The sequence below is a fragment of the Anthonomus grandis genome, chromosome 17 (genome assembly GCF_022605725.1).
Source record: "Anthonomus grandis grandis chromosome 17, icAntGran1.3, whole genome shotgun sequence".
Lineage (NCBI taxonomy): Eukaryota > Metazoa > Arthropoda > Insecta > Coleoptera > Curculionidae > Anthonomus > Anthonomus grandis.
This window is the reverse complement of record NC_065562.1, coordinates 19,683,248-19,698,828: the sequence shown is the minus strand read 5'-3', so window position 1 is coordinate 19,698,828 and position 15,581 is coordinate 19,683,248. Positions and strand designations below refer to the sequence as shown.

Sequence of the window (15,581 nt, the reverse complement as noted above, 5' to 3'; positions counted from 1 at the left end):
GTCCTAAAGCAGTGAAAGTTTTTATATTAGATTAATTTTAATTAAAGGAAACTATAAAACATTACTGTGTAATTTTTTGCGGTGCCATCTGTTGTAAAGCAGTGAAACCTCAATCTAGAACGTTTCATTTTAATTACAGAAAACTGTAAATATTATTGAGTTATTTACAGATTTCTATATTTTTTTTTAGCAGTGCCGTCTGTAGTAAAACAGTAAAAGCTTTAATTAAATTAAATCAATTATTTAATTCCAAGGCAGGTAATTTTTGGCGCGTAATTCAAAAACAATAATTTTATTCTAACTGTGTCGAACTCTACGCTTGTTTTCGCATTTGACGTCCAGGTGACATATATTTTATATAAACACACTTTGGCGGCAAATTTGAATTTATTCATGGATATTTACAAAAAAAAATATAACAATTAAGGCGTGGGCGTGGTGGGGGCTTGTGACGGAATCGTGACTGGTCCTGGCGGGGCATGGGTAGTTTTCACAGTAGTTTGGGCTGGTGCAGTAGCTTCTGGTGGTGCAGCAGCAGTAGTTCCGTTTAGAGCAGCAGTTGTTTCTTCAGGTGAAGGAGCTGGGGCAGAAGTAGTTTCCTCTGACAAAGGAGATGTGGGTGGAGTAGTTACATCTGCTGCAGCACTGGTTGCTTCTAAGGGAGCAGTCGGGGCAGGAGTCGTTTCTTCTGACGAAGAAGTAGGTGCAACTGGTGTAGCACTGCTTGCTTCTAAAGAAGGAGCTGGGGCAGAAGTAGTTTGCTCTGACAAAGAAGAACTTGGTGGAGTAGTAGCACTGGTTGTTCCTAAAGGAGCAGTCGGGGCAGGAGTAGTTTGCTCTATCAAAGCAGGAGGAGCTGGTGGAGTATCACTTGCATCAAAGTCTTGTTCTGGTGAAGAAAGATGAGGAGGAGGAGGAGGAGTGGTTCCATCGAAAGTTGCAGCAGCTAAATAATTAATTTTAAAAAAAATTATGATTCTTGAAACAGTTTATTATAGGTTTGATATGGCAACGTCGCCGGGATGGGGGGGCTGCTTAAAGGTGGGGGGTGGTCTAGTGCCTGATCAAGTGAGCGCTGTTGCCATATGGTGCGAAAAGTGGCGGTGCCTGTGAAATGAAATAATCGTTAGTCCGAATGTATATTAAGGCAATAAAAAGGGTATACACACTTAGTACAATTTAATTTTATTTCTTGTGTCTGGTTGGGTGAGGTCTTAGCGACGGTCTGGAAAAAAAATAAATATTATATAAAAAAAATTATAAAAAAAATTATAAAAAATTAAAAAAATTAAAAAAAATTATTAAAAAAAATATAAAAAATTGAAAAAAAATTTAAAAAAATAAAAAAAAAATTTATAAAAAAAAAATATAAAAAATTTAAAAAAAATAAAAAAAAAACTAAAAAAAAAAAAAAAAAAATAAGAAAAAAATAAGAAAAAAAATAAAAAAAAAATAAAAAAAAAATAAGAAAAAAAATAGTATAGCACTTTACTTACCTTTCATAAAAAAAATATTTAAATAAAAACACAAAAATGAATGATAAATTAAAAAAAAAAAGTAAGGTGCTATAATATTATTAAAAAAAACAAAATAGGTGAATTTTCACTACACTTCACAATACTCACGGACCGCATTATAAATAACAAATAAACAAACAAAAAAATAAACCTCACGCTGTGAAATGTATAGAAAACTCACCCGTCAAGACACCCAATACGGGCGGTAAAACGCTGATGTAAACGCCATCTACAATTCATTCATTGAATTTTAATTAAATTAAAAAAACAAAAGAAATCGTTACCTGGTGGTGGGGGTGGAGTGGAAATTTCTGAAAAAAAAAAAGAAAAAATCATAAGAGTGGCAACAATGGCTTACGTCACCGCACACCCTGATTGGTCTATCAACCGATTGAGAGCGTGACGTGGGCGGGGTCTATCAAGAAGCGACGTTGCCGCCGTCAATTAATTTTCATAAACGTAAACATCGTAAAATTTTTTTTTGCCTAAATAATGATTATTATTAAGTTTGATGACGTGGCAATTCAAGATGGCCGCTAATATCAGTCAAAAGAATAAAAGGGCCTGGTTTGTTTCTCCCAGGCACTCAACTGTCTGGAAAAACTACATTAGGGGTCTTTTGTAACCACGCCCATGGTGTGTTTTAACTATAGCCACGCCCCTCGTATATCCAAGACACGCCCTCGAAGCAACACTCCCATATTGCCTCTTTAACGAATGTCTGGAGGACATATGATCACGTGACAAGGGCGTGGTCTGTTATATAAAGTTGCTTGAAGCCACGCCCATGGTTGGTTTGATCGCCGTCTATGAACGAAGGGCGTGGCTAGTTCCTCCAGGCATTCAACTTAATCATGGATCAAATTGAAGGTTTAAAACGCCTGTAACTCAAAAACTATTTAATTTATGGAAAAAATTATAGGAACAAAAAATGTAGAGTGGAAGATTTTCTATCAAAAGTAATACTATAATTTTTCTTATAGCTATAATAGCTTTTGAGAAAATTGAAATTGAAAAATTAAAACGCTTTTCACTCAAAAACTACTTAATTTATAGAAAAAATTATAAGAACAAAAAATGTAGAGTGAAAGATTTTCTATCAAAAGTATATTTATAATTTTTCTCATAGCTATAATAGCTTTTGAGAAAATTGGAATTGAAAAATTAAAACGCGTTTAACTCAAAAACTATTTAATTTATAGAAAAAATTATAGGAACAAAAAATGTAGAGCGGAAGATTTTCTATCAAAAGTATATCCATAATTTTTCGCATAGCTATAATAGCTTTTGAGAAAATTGAAATTGAAAAATTAAAACGCCTTTAACTCAAAAACTATTTAATTTATGGAAAAAACTATAGGAACAAAAAATGTAGAGCGGAAGATTTTCTATCAAAAGTATATTTATAATTTTTCTCATAGCTATAATAGCTTTTGAGAAAATTGGAATTGAAAAATTAAAACGTCTTTAACTCAAAAACTACTTAATTTATAAAAAAAATTATAGGAACAAAAAATGTAGAGTGGAAGATTTTCTATCAAAAGTATGTCTATAATTTTTCCTATAGCTATAATAGCTTTTGAGAAAATTGGAATTGAAAAATTAAAACGCCTTTAACTCAAAAACTATTTAATTTATGGAAAAAACTATAGGAACAAAAAATGTAGAGCGGAAGATTTTCTATCAAAAGTATATTTATAATTTTTCTCATAGCTATAATAGCTTTTGAGAAAATTGGAATTGAAAAATTAAAACGTCTTTAACTCAAAAACTACTTAATTTATAAAAAAAATTATAGGAACAAAAAATGTAGAGTGGAAGATTTTCTATCAAAAGTATGTCTATAATTTTTCCTATAGCTATAATAGCTTTTGAGAAAATTGGAATTGAAAAATTAAAACGCGTTTAACTCAAAAACTACTTAATATATAGAAAAAATTATAATAACTAAAAATGTAGAGTAAAATATTTTCTATTATAAGTATATCTATAATTTTTCTCATACCTATAATAGTTTTAGAGAAAATTGGATTTAAAAATTTTAAACGCCTGTAACTCAAAAACCACTTAATTTATGAAAAAACTTATAGTAACCAAAAATATAGAGCGGAAGATTTTCTATCAAAAACATCTCTATAAATTTTCTCATTACTCCAACAATTGCCTGGAAAAAAACTAGAATTGCCTAGTAACTCTATTATGTGACCCCCAGTTAAACGAACAAAGGGCGTGGTTAGTATCTTCCAGACACTCAACTGCCTGGAAGAAATCATTGATTTTCTACTCCATAGTTCCTTTCACTAAGACCACACGATCATCATACGTGACGTAGCAACTTACCATCCAGTTTTTCCTCGGACTGTGCGGCCAACCGACTGAACCCAAGGATCTTGAACAGTTTAACCTTGAACTGCTGCAACCAAATGTTCAACTGCCACTGTAAACTTCCGGTGGGCAGTGAGCTCGGATCAGTCTTTCCAGGACAATCCGGAAGGTCTCCGCTGATAAGGGCCTGGAGGGCGTTGGTCACGATCAGAATCCTACTGGAAATACTATCCAGGAGGGGCTGGAAGAAGTCCTTGTGCTGCTCGAACTGGGTCCTGAGTAAATACTTTAGCTCGTCAATTTGACTTTGATAAGTCGTCTGGATTTGGTTACGGATAGTGAGTAGTAAAGTGACGACCTCCCTCACTATAGGGGCGTTGGATACTCGAGCGAGGATTTCCCTAATTCTTAAGGCCCCAATGATTCTCTCGATGCTATCGACGATGTTCGCGCTAATTTGGTTTTCTTGACTGGTGAAGAAGTTGATGATTTTCATGAAAATTCCCACTAGGGAACTGACGATTTCCTCCATGGTTTTTCCTTGCAGCACTCCCAAGTTGACCAGGACGTCGACCAATTGGGCGAAGACCTCCTGGAACAGGGCCAGGATCTGGGAGATCACGTTGGCCTGGATGTTTTCCGCTCCTTGCAGGACGTTGGTGAGGAGGGTTACCGATCTGGATACCAACTGGAAGGGGGCTTTTAGCAGTAGCTTGTATTCGGTCCTCAGGGTGAATTTTCCAATGTTGATCGGGAGTTTCAAGAGGCTCTGGATGAGGCCCGAGAGGCTTAGGCCGCCTTTGAATGACACGGAGACTGGAAATAGAAAGTTTTTTGGGGGGAAATGTTGAATAACTCGCTTGGGGTTTGGTTTTTCGGAAAAGTTGTTGGAGGGTTTTTGATGGGGAATTTGGGGTTGAATATGATGCAAGAATAAAAAAATTAAATTTTCCCATAGGAAGGGTGAAAAACTGCTTTTATGTTTATTGGTTTTTTGCCATTTTCTCGAGTTGTATTATAGGTATAATTAAACTGTTTGCATTTTTGGATTTTCTGATTTAATTTACATAAGTTTTGTTTGAAACATTTTCCTCTAAGAGTGCTAGTTTTTTTGTAAAAAAATAATAAAGTTTAGTTTAACAAGATTTTTTTTTTTTGAAAAAATTGGAAATAACTCGCTTTTGGTTAGTTTTTCGTAAAAAGTTATAAAGAGCTTTTCGATGAAGAATTTTAGGAAGTACACGCTGCAAAAATTTAAAAAAATATTTTTCTCATAGGAAGCCTAAAAAATCACATTTGTGATTTTTGGTTTTTTGTCATTTTCTCGAGTTCTATTATAGATATAATTAAACTGTTTGCATTTTTAGATTCTCTGATTTAATTTACATAAGTTTTGTTTGAAACATTTTCCTTTAAAAGTGCTAGTTTTTTTGTAAAAAATTAATAAAGTCTATTTTAACAAGAATTTTTTTTTGGAAAAAACTGGAAATAACTCGCTTTAGGTTGGTTCTTCGTAAAAAGTTATTAAGAGCTTTTCGATGGAGAATTTTAAGTAGTACACATTGCAAAAATAAAAAAAAAAATCTTCATGGGAAGTCTAAAAAATCACATTTGTGATTTTTGGTTTTTTGCCATTTTTTCGAGTTCTATCATAGATATAATTAAACTGTTTACATTTTTGGATTCTCTGATTTAATTTACATAAGTTTTGTTTGAAACATTTTCCTCTAAAAGTGCTAGTTTTTTTGTAAAAAATTAATAAATTCTATTCTAACAAGATTTTTTTTTTGTTAAAAACTGGAAATAACTCGCTTTAGGTTGGTTCTTCGTAAAAAGTTATAAAGAGCTTTTCGATGGAGAATTTTAAGTAGTACACGCTGCAAAAATAAAAAAATAAATTTCTCCATAGGAAGCCTAAAAAATCACATTTGTGATTTTTGATTTTTTGTCATTTTCTCGAGTTCTATTATAGATATAATTAAACTGTTTACATTTTTGGATACTCTGATTTAATTTACATAAGTTTTATTTGAAACATTTTCCTCTAAGAGTGCTTGTTTTTTTGTAAAAAAATAATAAAGTTTATTCTAACAAGATTTTTTTTTTGGAAAAAACTGGAAATAACTCGCTTTAGGTCGGTTTTTGGTAAAAAGTTATAAAGAGCTTTTCGATGGAGAATTTTAAGAAGTACACGCTGCAAAAATTTTAAAAAAAAATTCCCCATAGAAAGTCTAAAAAATCACATTTGTGATTTTTGGTTTTTTGCCATTTTCTCCAGTTCTATCACAGATATGATTGAGATTTTTGCATTTTTGGATACTCCGATTTATTCTACATAAGTAATATTTAAAACATTTTTTTCTAAGAGTTGTTTTTTTTTCGTAAATAAAAAAAGTTAATTTTCAGTAATTTCAAGATTTTTATTTTATTGCAAGTTTTAATGAAGTTTTCTTTGGAAAAAAGGGATAATAGCTCGGTTTTACTTGGTTTTTTTGAAAAAGTCATAATATACTTATTGATAGAGAATTCAGGGTAGTATATTTTGAAAAAATAAAAAAATAAAATTTTCCCATAGGAAGGGTGAAAAATCACTTTTGTGATTTTCAGATTTTTGCCATTATCTCAAATTCTATGATAGATAGAATCAAGTTTTTTTCATTCTTAGATACTTTGAGTTGTACCAAACAACTTTTACTTACAACATTTTTCTCTAAAATTTTTAGTTTTTTTGTAAAAAAATTAAAATAATTTTCAAAATCCTTCCTTTTTTTTAGGCAAAAAAGCGAAATAAATCGATCCTCGTTAATTTTTCAAAAAAAGTTGTAGAAAGCTTTTCCATGGGAAATTTTGAGTACTATACTCTACAAAAATAAAAAAAATAAATTTTCCCATAGCAAGGGTGAAAAATCACATATGTGATTTTTGGTTTTTAGCCATTTTCTCGAGTTCTATCATAGATAAAATCAAGATTCTTTCAGTTTTATGTACCAAACATTATTCCAAATAACTTTTATTTAAAGAATTTTTCTCTAATATTAATAGTTGTTTGGTAAAAAAATAAAGTTCATTTATAGGCTTTATTTTTCATCCCATGAATTAAATTATTATTTTTATGTAATAAAGTGGAATAACTTTCTTTTGGCTAATTTTTCGAGAAATTCTATAGAAATCTTTTCGATGGAGAATTTTAAGCAGTATATTTTGCAAAAATAAAAAATTTAAATTTCTCTATAGGAAGGCATAAAAATCACATTTGTGATTTTTCGTTTTTTGCCATTATCTCAAGTTCTATCATAGATAGAGTCAAGTTTTTTTCACTTTTAAGTACTATTGATTACTCTAAATAACTTTTACTTGAAACATTTTTCTCAAAGATTTTTAGTTTTTTTGTAAAAAATTAATAAAGTTAATTCTAACAAGATTTTTTTTTGTTAAAAACTGGAAATAACTCGCTTTAGGTTGGTTCTTCGTAAAAAGTTATTAAGAGCTTTTCGATGGAGAATTTTAAGTAGTACACATTGCAAAAATTAAAAAAAAAATCTTCATGGGAAGTCTAAAAAATCACATTTGTGATTTTTGGTTTTTTGCCATTTTCTCGAGTTCTATCATAGATATAATTAAACTGTTTACATTTTTGGATTCTCTGATTTAATTTACATAAGTTTTGTTTGAAACATTTTCCTCTAAAAGTGCTAGTTTTTTTGTAAAAAATTAATAAATTCTATTCTAACAAGATTTTTTTTTTGTTAAAAACTGGAAATAACTCGCTTTAGGTTGGTTCTTCGTAAAAAGTTATTAAGAGCTTTTCGATGGAGAATTTTAAGAAGTACACGCTGCAAAAATAAAAAAATAAATTTCTCCATAGGAAGCCTAAAAAATCACATTTGTGATTTTTGGTTTTTTGCCATTTTCTCGAGTTCTATCATAGATATAATTAAACTGTTTACATTTTTGGATTCTCTGATTTAATTTACATAAGTTTTGTTTGAAACATTTTCCTCTAAAAGTGCTAGTTTTTTTGTAAAAAATTAATAAATTCTATTCTAACAAGATTTTTTTTTTGTTAAAAACTGGAAATAACTCGCTTTAGGTTGGTTCTTCGTAAAAAGTTATAAAGAGCTTTTCGATGGAGAATTTTAAGTAGTACACGCTGCAAAAATAAAAAAATAAATTTCTCCATAGGAAGCCTAAAAAATCACATTTGTGATTTTTGATTTTTTGTCATTTTCTCGAGTTCTATTATAGATATAATTAAACTGTTTACATTTTTGGATACTCTGATTTAATTTACATAAGTTTTATTTGAAACATTTTCCTCTAAGAGTGCTTGTTTTTTTGTAAAAAAATAATAAAGTTTATTCTAACAAGATTTTTTTTTTGGAAAAAACTGGAAATAACTCGCTTTAGGTCGGTTTTTGGTAAAAAGTTATAAAGAGCTTTTCGATGGAGAATTTTAAGAAGTACACGCTGCAAAAATTTTAAAAAAAAATTCCCCATAGAAAGTCTAAAAAATCACATTTGTGGTTTTTTGGTTTTTTGCCATTTTCTCCAGTTCTATCACAGATATGATTGAGATTTTTGCATTTTTGGATACTCCGATTTATTCTACATAAGTAATATTTAAAACATTTTTTTCTAAGAGTTGTTTTTTTTTCGTAAATAAAAAAAGTTAATTTTCAGTAATTTCAAGATTTTTATTTTATTGCAAGTTTTAATGAAGTTTTCTTTGGAAAAAAGGGATAATAGCTCGGTTTTACTTGGTTTTTTTGAAAAAGTCATAATATACTTATTGATAGAGAATTCAGGGTAGTATATTTTGAAAAAATAAAAAAATAAAATTTTCCCATAGGAAGGGTGAAAAATCACTTTTGTGATTTTCAGATTTTTGCCATTATCTCAAATTCTATGATAGATAGAATCAAGTTTTTTTCATTCTTAGATACTTTGAGTTGTACCAAACAACTTTTACTTACAACATTTTTCTCTAAAATTTTTAGTTTTTTTGTAAAAAAATTAAAATAATTTTCAAAATCCTTCCTTTTTTTTAGGCAAAAAAGCGAAATAAATCGATCCTCGTTAATTTTTCAAAAAAAGTTGTAGAAAGCTTTTCCATGGGAAATTTTGAGTACTATACTCTACAAAAATAAAAAAAATAAATTTTCCCATAGCAAGGGTGAAAAATCACATTTGTGATTTTTGGTTTTTAGCCATTTTCTCGAGTTCTTTCATAGATAAAATCAAGTTTCTTTTAGTTTTATGTACCAAACATTATTCCAAATAACTTTTATTTTAAGAATTTTTCTCTAATATTAATAGTTGCTTGGTAAAAAAATAAAGTTCATTTATAGGCTTTATTTTTCATCCCATGAATTAAATTATTATTTTTATGTAATAAAGTGGAATAACTTTCTTTTGGCTAATTTTTCGAGAAATTCTATAGAAATCTTTTCGATGGAGAATTTTAAGCAGTATATTTTGCAAAAATAAAAAATTTAAATTTCTCTATAGGAAGGCATAAAAATCACATTTGTGATTTTTCGTTTTTTGCCATTATCTCAAGTTCTATCATAGATAGAGTCAAGTTTTTTTCACTTTTAAGTACTATTGATTACTCTAAATAACTTTTACTTGAAACATTTTTCTCAAAGATTTTTAGTTTTTTTGTAAAAAATTAATAAAGTTAATTCTAACAAGATTTTTTTTTGTTAAAAACTGGAAATAACTCGCTTTTGGTCGGTTCTTCGTAAAAAGTTATAAAGAGCTTTTCGATAGAGAATTTTAAGTAGTACACGCTGCAAAAATAAAAAATTAAATTTCTCCATAGGAAGTGTAAAAAATCACATTTGTGATTTTTGGTTTTTTGCCATTTTCTCGAGTTCTATCATAGATATAATTAAACTGTTTACATTTTTGGATTCTCTGATTTAATTTACATAAGTTTTGTTTGAAACATTTTCCTCTAAGAGTGCTAGTTTTTTTGTAAAAAATTAATCAAGTCTATTCTAACAAGATTTTTTTTTTGTTAAAAACTGGAAATAACTCGCTTTAGGTTGGTTCTTCGTAAAAAGTTATAAAGAGCTTTTCGATAGAGAATTTTAGGAAGTACACGCTGCAAAAATTTAAAAAAATATTTTTCTCATAGGAAGCCTAAAAAATCACATTTGTGATTTTTGGTTTTTTGTCATTTTCTCGAGTTCTATTATAGATATAATTAAACTGTTTGCATTTTTAGATTCTCTGATTTAATTTACATAAGTTTTGTTTGAAACATTTTCCTTTAAAAGTGCTAGTTTTTTTGTAAAAAATTAATAAAGTCTATTTTAACAAGAATTTTTTTTTGGAAAAAACTGGAAATAACTCGCTTTAGGTTGGTTCTTCGTAAAAAGTTATTAAGAGCTTTTCGATGGAGAATTTTAAGTAGTACACATTGCAAAAATAAAAAAAAAAATCTTCATGGGAAGTCTAAAAAATCACATTTGTGATTTTTGGTTTTTTGCCATTTTCTCGAGTTCTATCATAGATATAATTAAACTGTTTACATTTTTGGATTCTCTGATTTAATTTACATAAGTTTTGTTTGAAACATTTTCCTCTAAAAGTGCTAGTTTTTTTGTAAAAAATTAATAAATTCTATTCTAACAAGATTTTTTTTTTGTTAAAAACTGGAAATAACTCGCTTTAGGTTGGTTCTTCGTAAAAAGTTATAAAGAGCTTTTCGATGGAGAATTTTAAGTAGTACACGCTGCAAAAATAAAAAAATAAATTTCTCCATAGGAAGCCTAAAAAATCACATTTGTGATTTTTGATTTTTTGTCATTTTCTCGAGTTCTATTATAGATATAATTAAACTGTTTACATTTTTGGATACTCTGATTTAATTTACATAAGTTTTATTTGAAACATTTTCCTCTAAGAGTGCTTGTTTTTTTGTAAAAAAATAATAAAGTTTATTCTAACAAGATTTTTTTTTTGGAAAAAACTGGAAATAACTCGCTTTAGGTCGGTTTTTGGTAAAAAGTTATAAAGAGCTTTTCGATGGAGAATTTTAAGAAGTACACGCTGCAAAAATTTTAAAAAAAAATTCCCCATAGAAAGTCTAAAAAATCACATTTGTGATTTTTGGTTTTTTGCCATTTTCTCCAGTTCTATCACAGATATGATTGAGATTTTTGCATTTTTGGATACTCCGATTTATTCTACATAAGTAATATTTAAAACATTTTTTTCTAAGAGTTGTTTTTTTTTCGTAAATAAAAAAAGTTAATTTTCAGTAATTTCAAGATTTTTATTTTATTGCAAGTTTTAATGAAGTTTTCTTTGGAAAAAAGGGATAATAGCTCGGTTTTACTTGGTTTTTTTGAAAAAGTCATAATATACTTATTGATAGAGAATTCAGGGTAGTATATTTTGAAAAAATAAAAAAATAAAATTTTCCCATAGGAAGGGTGAAAAATCACTTTTGTGATTTTCAGATTTTTGCCATTATCTCAAATTCTATGATAGATAGAATCAAGTTTTTTTCATTCTTAGATACTTTGAGTTGTACCAAACAACTTTTACTTACAACATTTTTCTCTAAAATTTTTAGTTTTTTTGTAAAAAAATTAAAATAATTTTCAAAATCCTTCCTTTTTTTTAGGCAAAAAAGCGAAATAAATCGATCCTCGTTAATTTTTCAAAAAAAGTTGTAGAAAGCTTTTCCATGGGAAATTTTGAGTACTATACTCTACAAAAATAAAAAAAATAAATTTTCCCATAGCAAGGGTGAAAAATCACATATGTGATTTTTGGTTTTTAGCCATTTTCTCGAGTTCTATCATAGATAAAATCAAGATTCTTTCAGTTTTATGTACCAAACATTATTCCAAATAACTTTTATTTAAAGAATTTTTCTCTAATATTAATAGTTGTTTGGTAAAAAAATAAAGTTCATTTATAGGCTTTATTTTTCATCCCATGAATTAAATTATTATTTTTATGTAATAAAGTGGAATAACTTTCTTTTGGCTAATTTTTCGAGAAATTCTATAGAAATCTTTTCGATGGAGAATTTTAAGCAGTATATTTTGCAAAAATAAAAAATTTAAATTTCTCTATAGGAAGGCATAAAAATCACATTTGTGATTTTTCGTTTTTTGCCATTATCTCAAGTTCTATCATAGATAGAGTCAAGTTTTTTTCACTTTTAAGTACTATTGATTACTCTAAATAACTTTTACTTGAAACATTTTTCTCAAAGATTTTTAGTTTTTTTGTAAAAAATTAATAAAGTTAATTCTAACAAGATTTTTTTTTGTTAAAAACTGGAAATAACTCGCTTTTGGTCGGTTCTTCGTAAAAAGTTATAAAGAGCTTTTCGATAGAGAATTTTAAGTAGTACACGCTGCAAAAATAAAAAATTAAATTTCTCCATAGGAAGTGTAAAAAATCACATTTGTGATTTTTGGTTTTTTGCCATTTTCTCGAGTTCTATCATAGATATAATTAAACTGTTTACATTTTTGGATTCTCTGATTTAATTTACATAAGTTTTGTTTGAAACATTTTCCTCTAAGAGTGCTAGTTTTTTTGTAAAAAATTAATCAAGTCTATTCTAACAAGATTTTTTTTTTGTTAAAAACTGGAAATAACTCGCTTTAGGTTGGTTCTTCGTAAAAAGTTATAAAGAGCTTTTCGATAGAGAATTTTAGGAAGTACACGCTGCAAAAATTTAAAAAAATATTTTTCTCATAGGAAGCCTAAAAAATCACATTTGTGATTTTTGGTTTTTTGTCATTTTCTCGAGTTCTATTATAGATATAATCAAATTGTTTGCATTTTTGGATACTCTGATTCAATTTTCATAAGTTTTGTTTGAAACATTTTCCTCTAAGAGTGCTAGTTTTCTTGTAAAAAATTAATAAAATTTATTTTAACAAATTTTATTTTTCGAAAAAACTGGAAATAATTCGCTTTTGGTCGGTTTTTTGTAAAAAGTTATAAAGAGCTTTTCGATAAAGAATTTTAAGTAGTACACGCTGCAAAAATAAAAAAATAAATTTCTCCATAGGAAGCCTAAAAAATCACATTTGTGATTTTTGGTTTTTTGCCATTTTCTCGAGTTCTATCATAGATATAATTAAACTGTTTGCATTTTTGGATTCTCCGATTTAATTTACATAAGTTTTGTTTGAAACATTTTCCTCTAAGAGTGCTAGTTTTTTTGTAAAAAATTAATAAAGTTTATTTTAACAAAATTTTTTTTCTCGAAAAAACTGGAAATAACTCGCTTTAGGTTGGTTTTTCGTAAAAAGTTATAAAGAGCTTTTCAATGGAGAATTTTAGGTAGTACACGTTGCAAAAATAAAAAAGAATACTTTTCCCATAGGAAGTCTAAAAAATCACGTTTGTGATTTTCAGCTTTTTGGCAATATCTCAAATTTTATGATAGATTGAATCAAGTTTTTTTTATTCTTAGATACTTTGAGTTGTACCAAACAACTTTTACTTACAACATTTTTCTCTAAAATTTTTAGTTTTTTTGTAAAAAAATTAAAATAATTTTCAAAATCCTTCCTTTTTTTTAGGCAAAAAAGCGAAACAAATCGCTCCTCGTTAATTTTTCAAAAAAAGTTGTAGAAAGCTTTTCCATGGGAAATTTTGAGTAGTATATTCTAAAAAAATTAAAAAAAAATATTTTTTTCATAGGAAGCCTAAAAAATCACATTTGTGATTTTTGGTTTTTTGCCATTTTCTCGAGTTCTATCATAGATAAAATCAAGATTCTTTCAGTTTTATATACTATACATTATTCCAAATAACTTTTACTTCAAAAATTTTTCTCTAATGTTATTAGTTGTTTGGTAAAAAAATAAAGTTCATTTATAGGCTTTATTTTTCATCCCATGAATTAAATTATTATTTTTATGTAATAAAGTGGAATAACTTTCTTTTGGCTAATTTTTCGAGGAATTCTATAGGAACCTTTTCGATGGAGAATTTTAAGCAGTATACTTTGCAAAAATAAAAAATTTAAATTTCTCTATAGGAAGGCGGAAAAATCACATTTGTGATTTTTCGTTTTTTGCCATTATCTCGAGTGCTATCATAGATAGAGTCAAGTTTTTTTCACTTTTAAGTACTATTGATTACTCTAAATAACTTTTACTTGAAACATTTTTCTCTAAGATTTTTAGTTTTTTTTTGTAAAATTTCCAAAAAATTTCATAACAATTTTTTTTAATGTAAAAATGTCAAATAACTTCCTTTTGGCCCTTTTTTTGAGAAATTATGTAGAGACCTTTTCAGTGGAGAATTTCGAGCAGTATACTCTTCAAAAATAAAAAAAATAAATTTCCCCATAGGAAGGCCAAAAAATCACATTTGTGATTTTTGGTTTTTTTCAATTTTCTCGGCTTCTATCATAGATACGATCAAAATTTTTTCACTTTTGAGTAACATGAGCTATTCCAAACAACTTTTATTTGAAACATTTTTTTCTAAAAATTTTAGTTTTTTTGTAAAAAAATACAATAATGTTTCTTTTTCTTAGGTGAACCATGGCAATAACTCGCTCCCTGTTAGTTTTTCACAAAAAGTTATTAGAAGCTTTTCGATGGGGAATTCAAAGTACTACATAATGCAAAAACAAAAATAATAAGTTTCCAAATAGGAAGCCTAAAAAATCACATAAGTGATTTTAAGTTTTCCACCATTTTCTCAAGTTCTATGCTAGACAGGATCAATTTGATCACTGCATTAGGTAGCCCTTAAAAGGGCCTAAAAAAAACATAAAATACATTTTTTTCCTAGAACTCAAAACAAGCGAGCTTTGAAGGGCTAAACTTTCTTACCACTAGGACCGCCATTGCTTCCCGCACTAGCACCCCTACTAAAATCCGCATGGAAATTTGCACTGGGAGCATTTGCACCTCCTCTGAAAATCGCACTAGGAGCAAGCAAGGGAGGTCTACCACAATCTTACCCGAAAAAAAAAAAATTTTATTAAGTCCAACATTTGTCATACCCTCGACTGTTTACTTACCCGCCCCAAGTGTCGACAGTAAAACCACCAAAAGGAACTGGAAAAAATTCTTCATTTCTATGTTCTGTAAATGTTCTATAGAAGTTCTACGAACGTTCTCGACTGTACGTTCCAACGGTAGGTCTTTGAATATGAGTCAACTCCCCAAGGTGAGTTGACTTATTATTATTATTAGTTTTTTTTTTGTTTAATTGGGTCGTTTGTCGATAAGGGTAATCGTGGTGGTAGGGTAATTAAACATTCGAAAATATGGTTGTAATTAAAAAAAAATATAATTTTCCGATATACATGTATTGAGTATCGCGAATAAGCTGTATTTTATTAAGTATTTTTTTTTTTTTTTTATATTATTTAATTGTTTTTCATGACTATTTTGGGTTTTTTTCTGCAATTTTTTAAAATTTTTTTATTTAAAAAAAAATGAAGAAATTTTTACACGGGATCTACCTATATAGTTTAAGTATGGTATATGGTATACTATTTAAAAACAACGCATTTTTTATCAGGCAATGATTGCAAAATATCATTAATAAAAAATAAGAAGAAAAAGAATGTTTCTTTAGCTTTATTATTTCATAAAAGTTTAATTATGGTATATCGTATACCATTTAAAGATGACGCATTTTTTTATCAGGCAATGATTTTCTGCAAAAAACCGCTTTTTATTAGTCTTACCCTTACCCCCCCCGCCCACCCCACACAGCTTACCAGTAAGA

The 15,581-nt window shown here is 28.3% G+C and overlaps 1 protein-coding gene across 2 annotated transcripts; it reads right to left on the bottom strand.

Annotated features, from left to right (window-relative positions):
* Positions 1 to 368: 368 nt before the first annotated feature.
* On the bottom strand, positions 369 to 15,032 carry LOC126746376 (DNA-directed RNA polymerase II subunit rpb1-like). Of its 2 annotated transcripts, XM_050454607.1 has the most exons (6): positions 14,866 to 15,032; positions 14,675 to 14,800; positions 3,858 to 4,658; positions 1,802 to 1,828; positions 1,699 to 1,746; positions 369 to 946 (listed from the first exon to the last, which is right to left on the bottom strand). In XM_050454607.1, exons 1-6 carry the CDS (start codon positions 14,918 to 14,920, stop codon positions 423 to 425), a joined length of 1,581 nt encoding a protein of 526 aa, XP_050310564.1. In that variant the 5' UTR covers positions 14,921 to 15,032; the 3' UTR covers positions 369 to 422. The 2 variants fall into 2 exon arrangements, with proteins under 2 accessions (XP_050310564.1, XP_050310565.1); XM_050454608.1 differs by lacking the exon at positions 1,699 to 1,746.
* Positions 15,033 to 15,581: the final 549 nt, after the last annotated feature.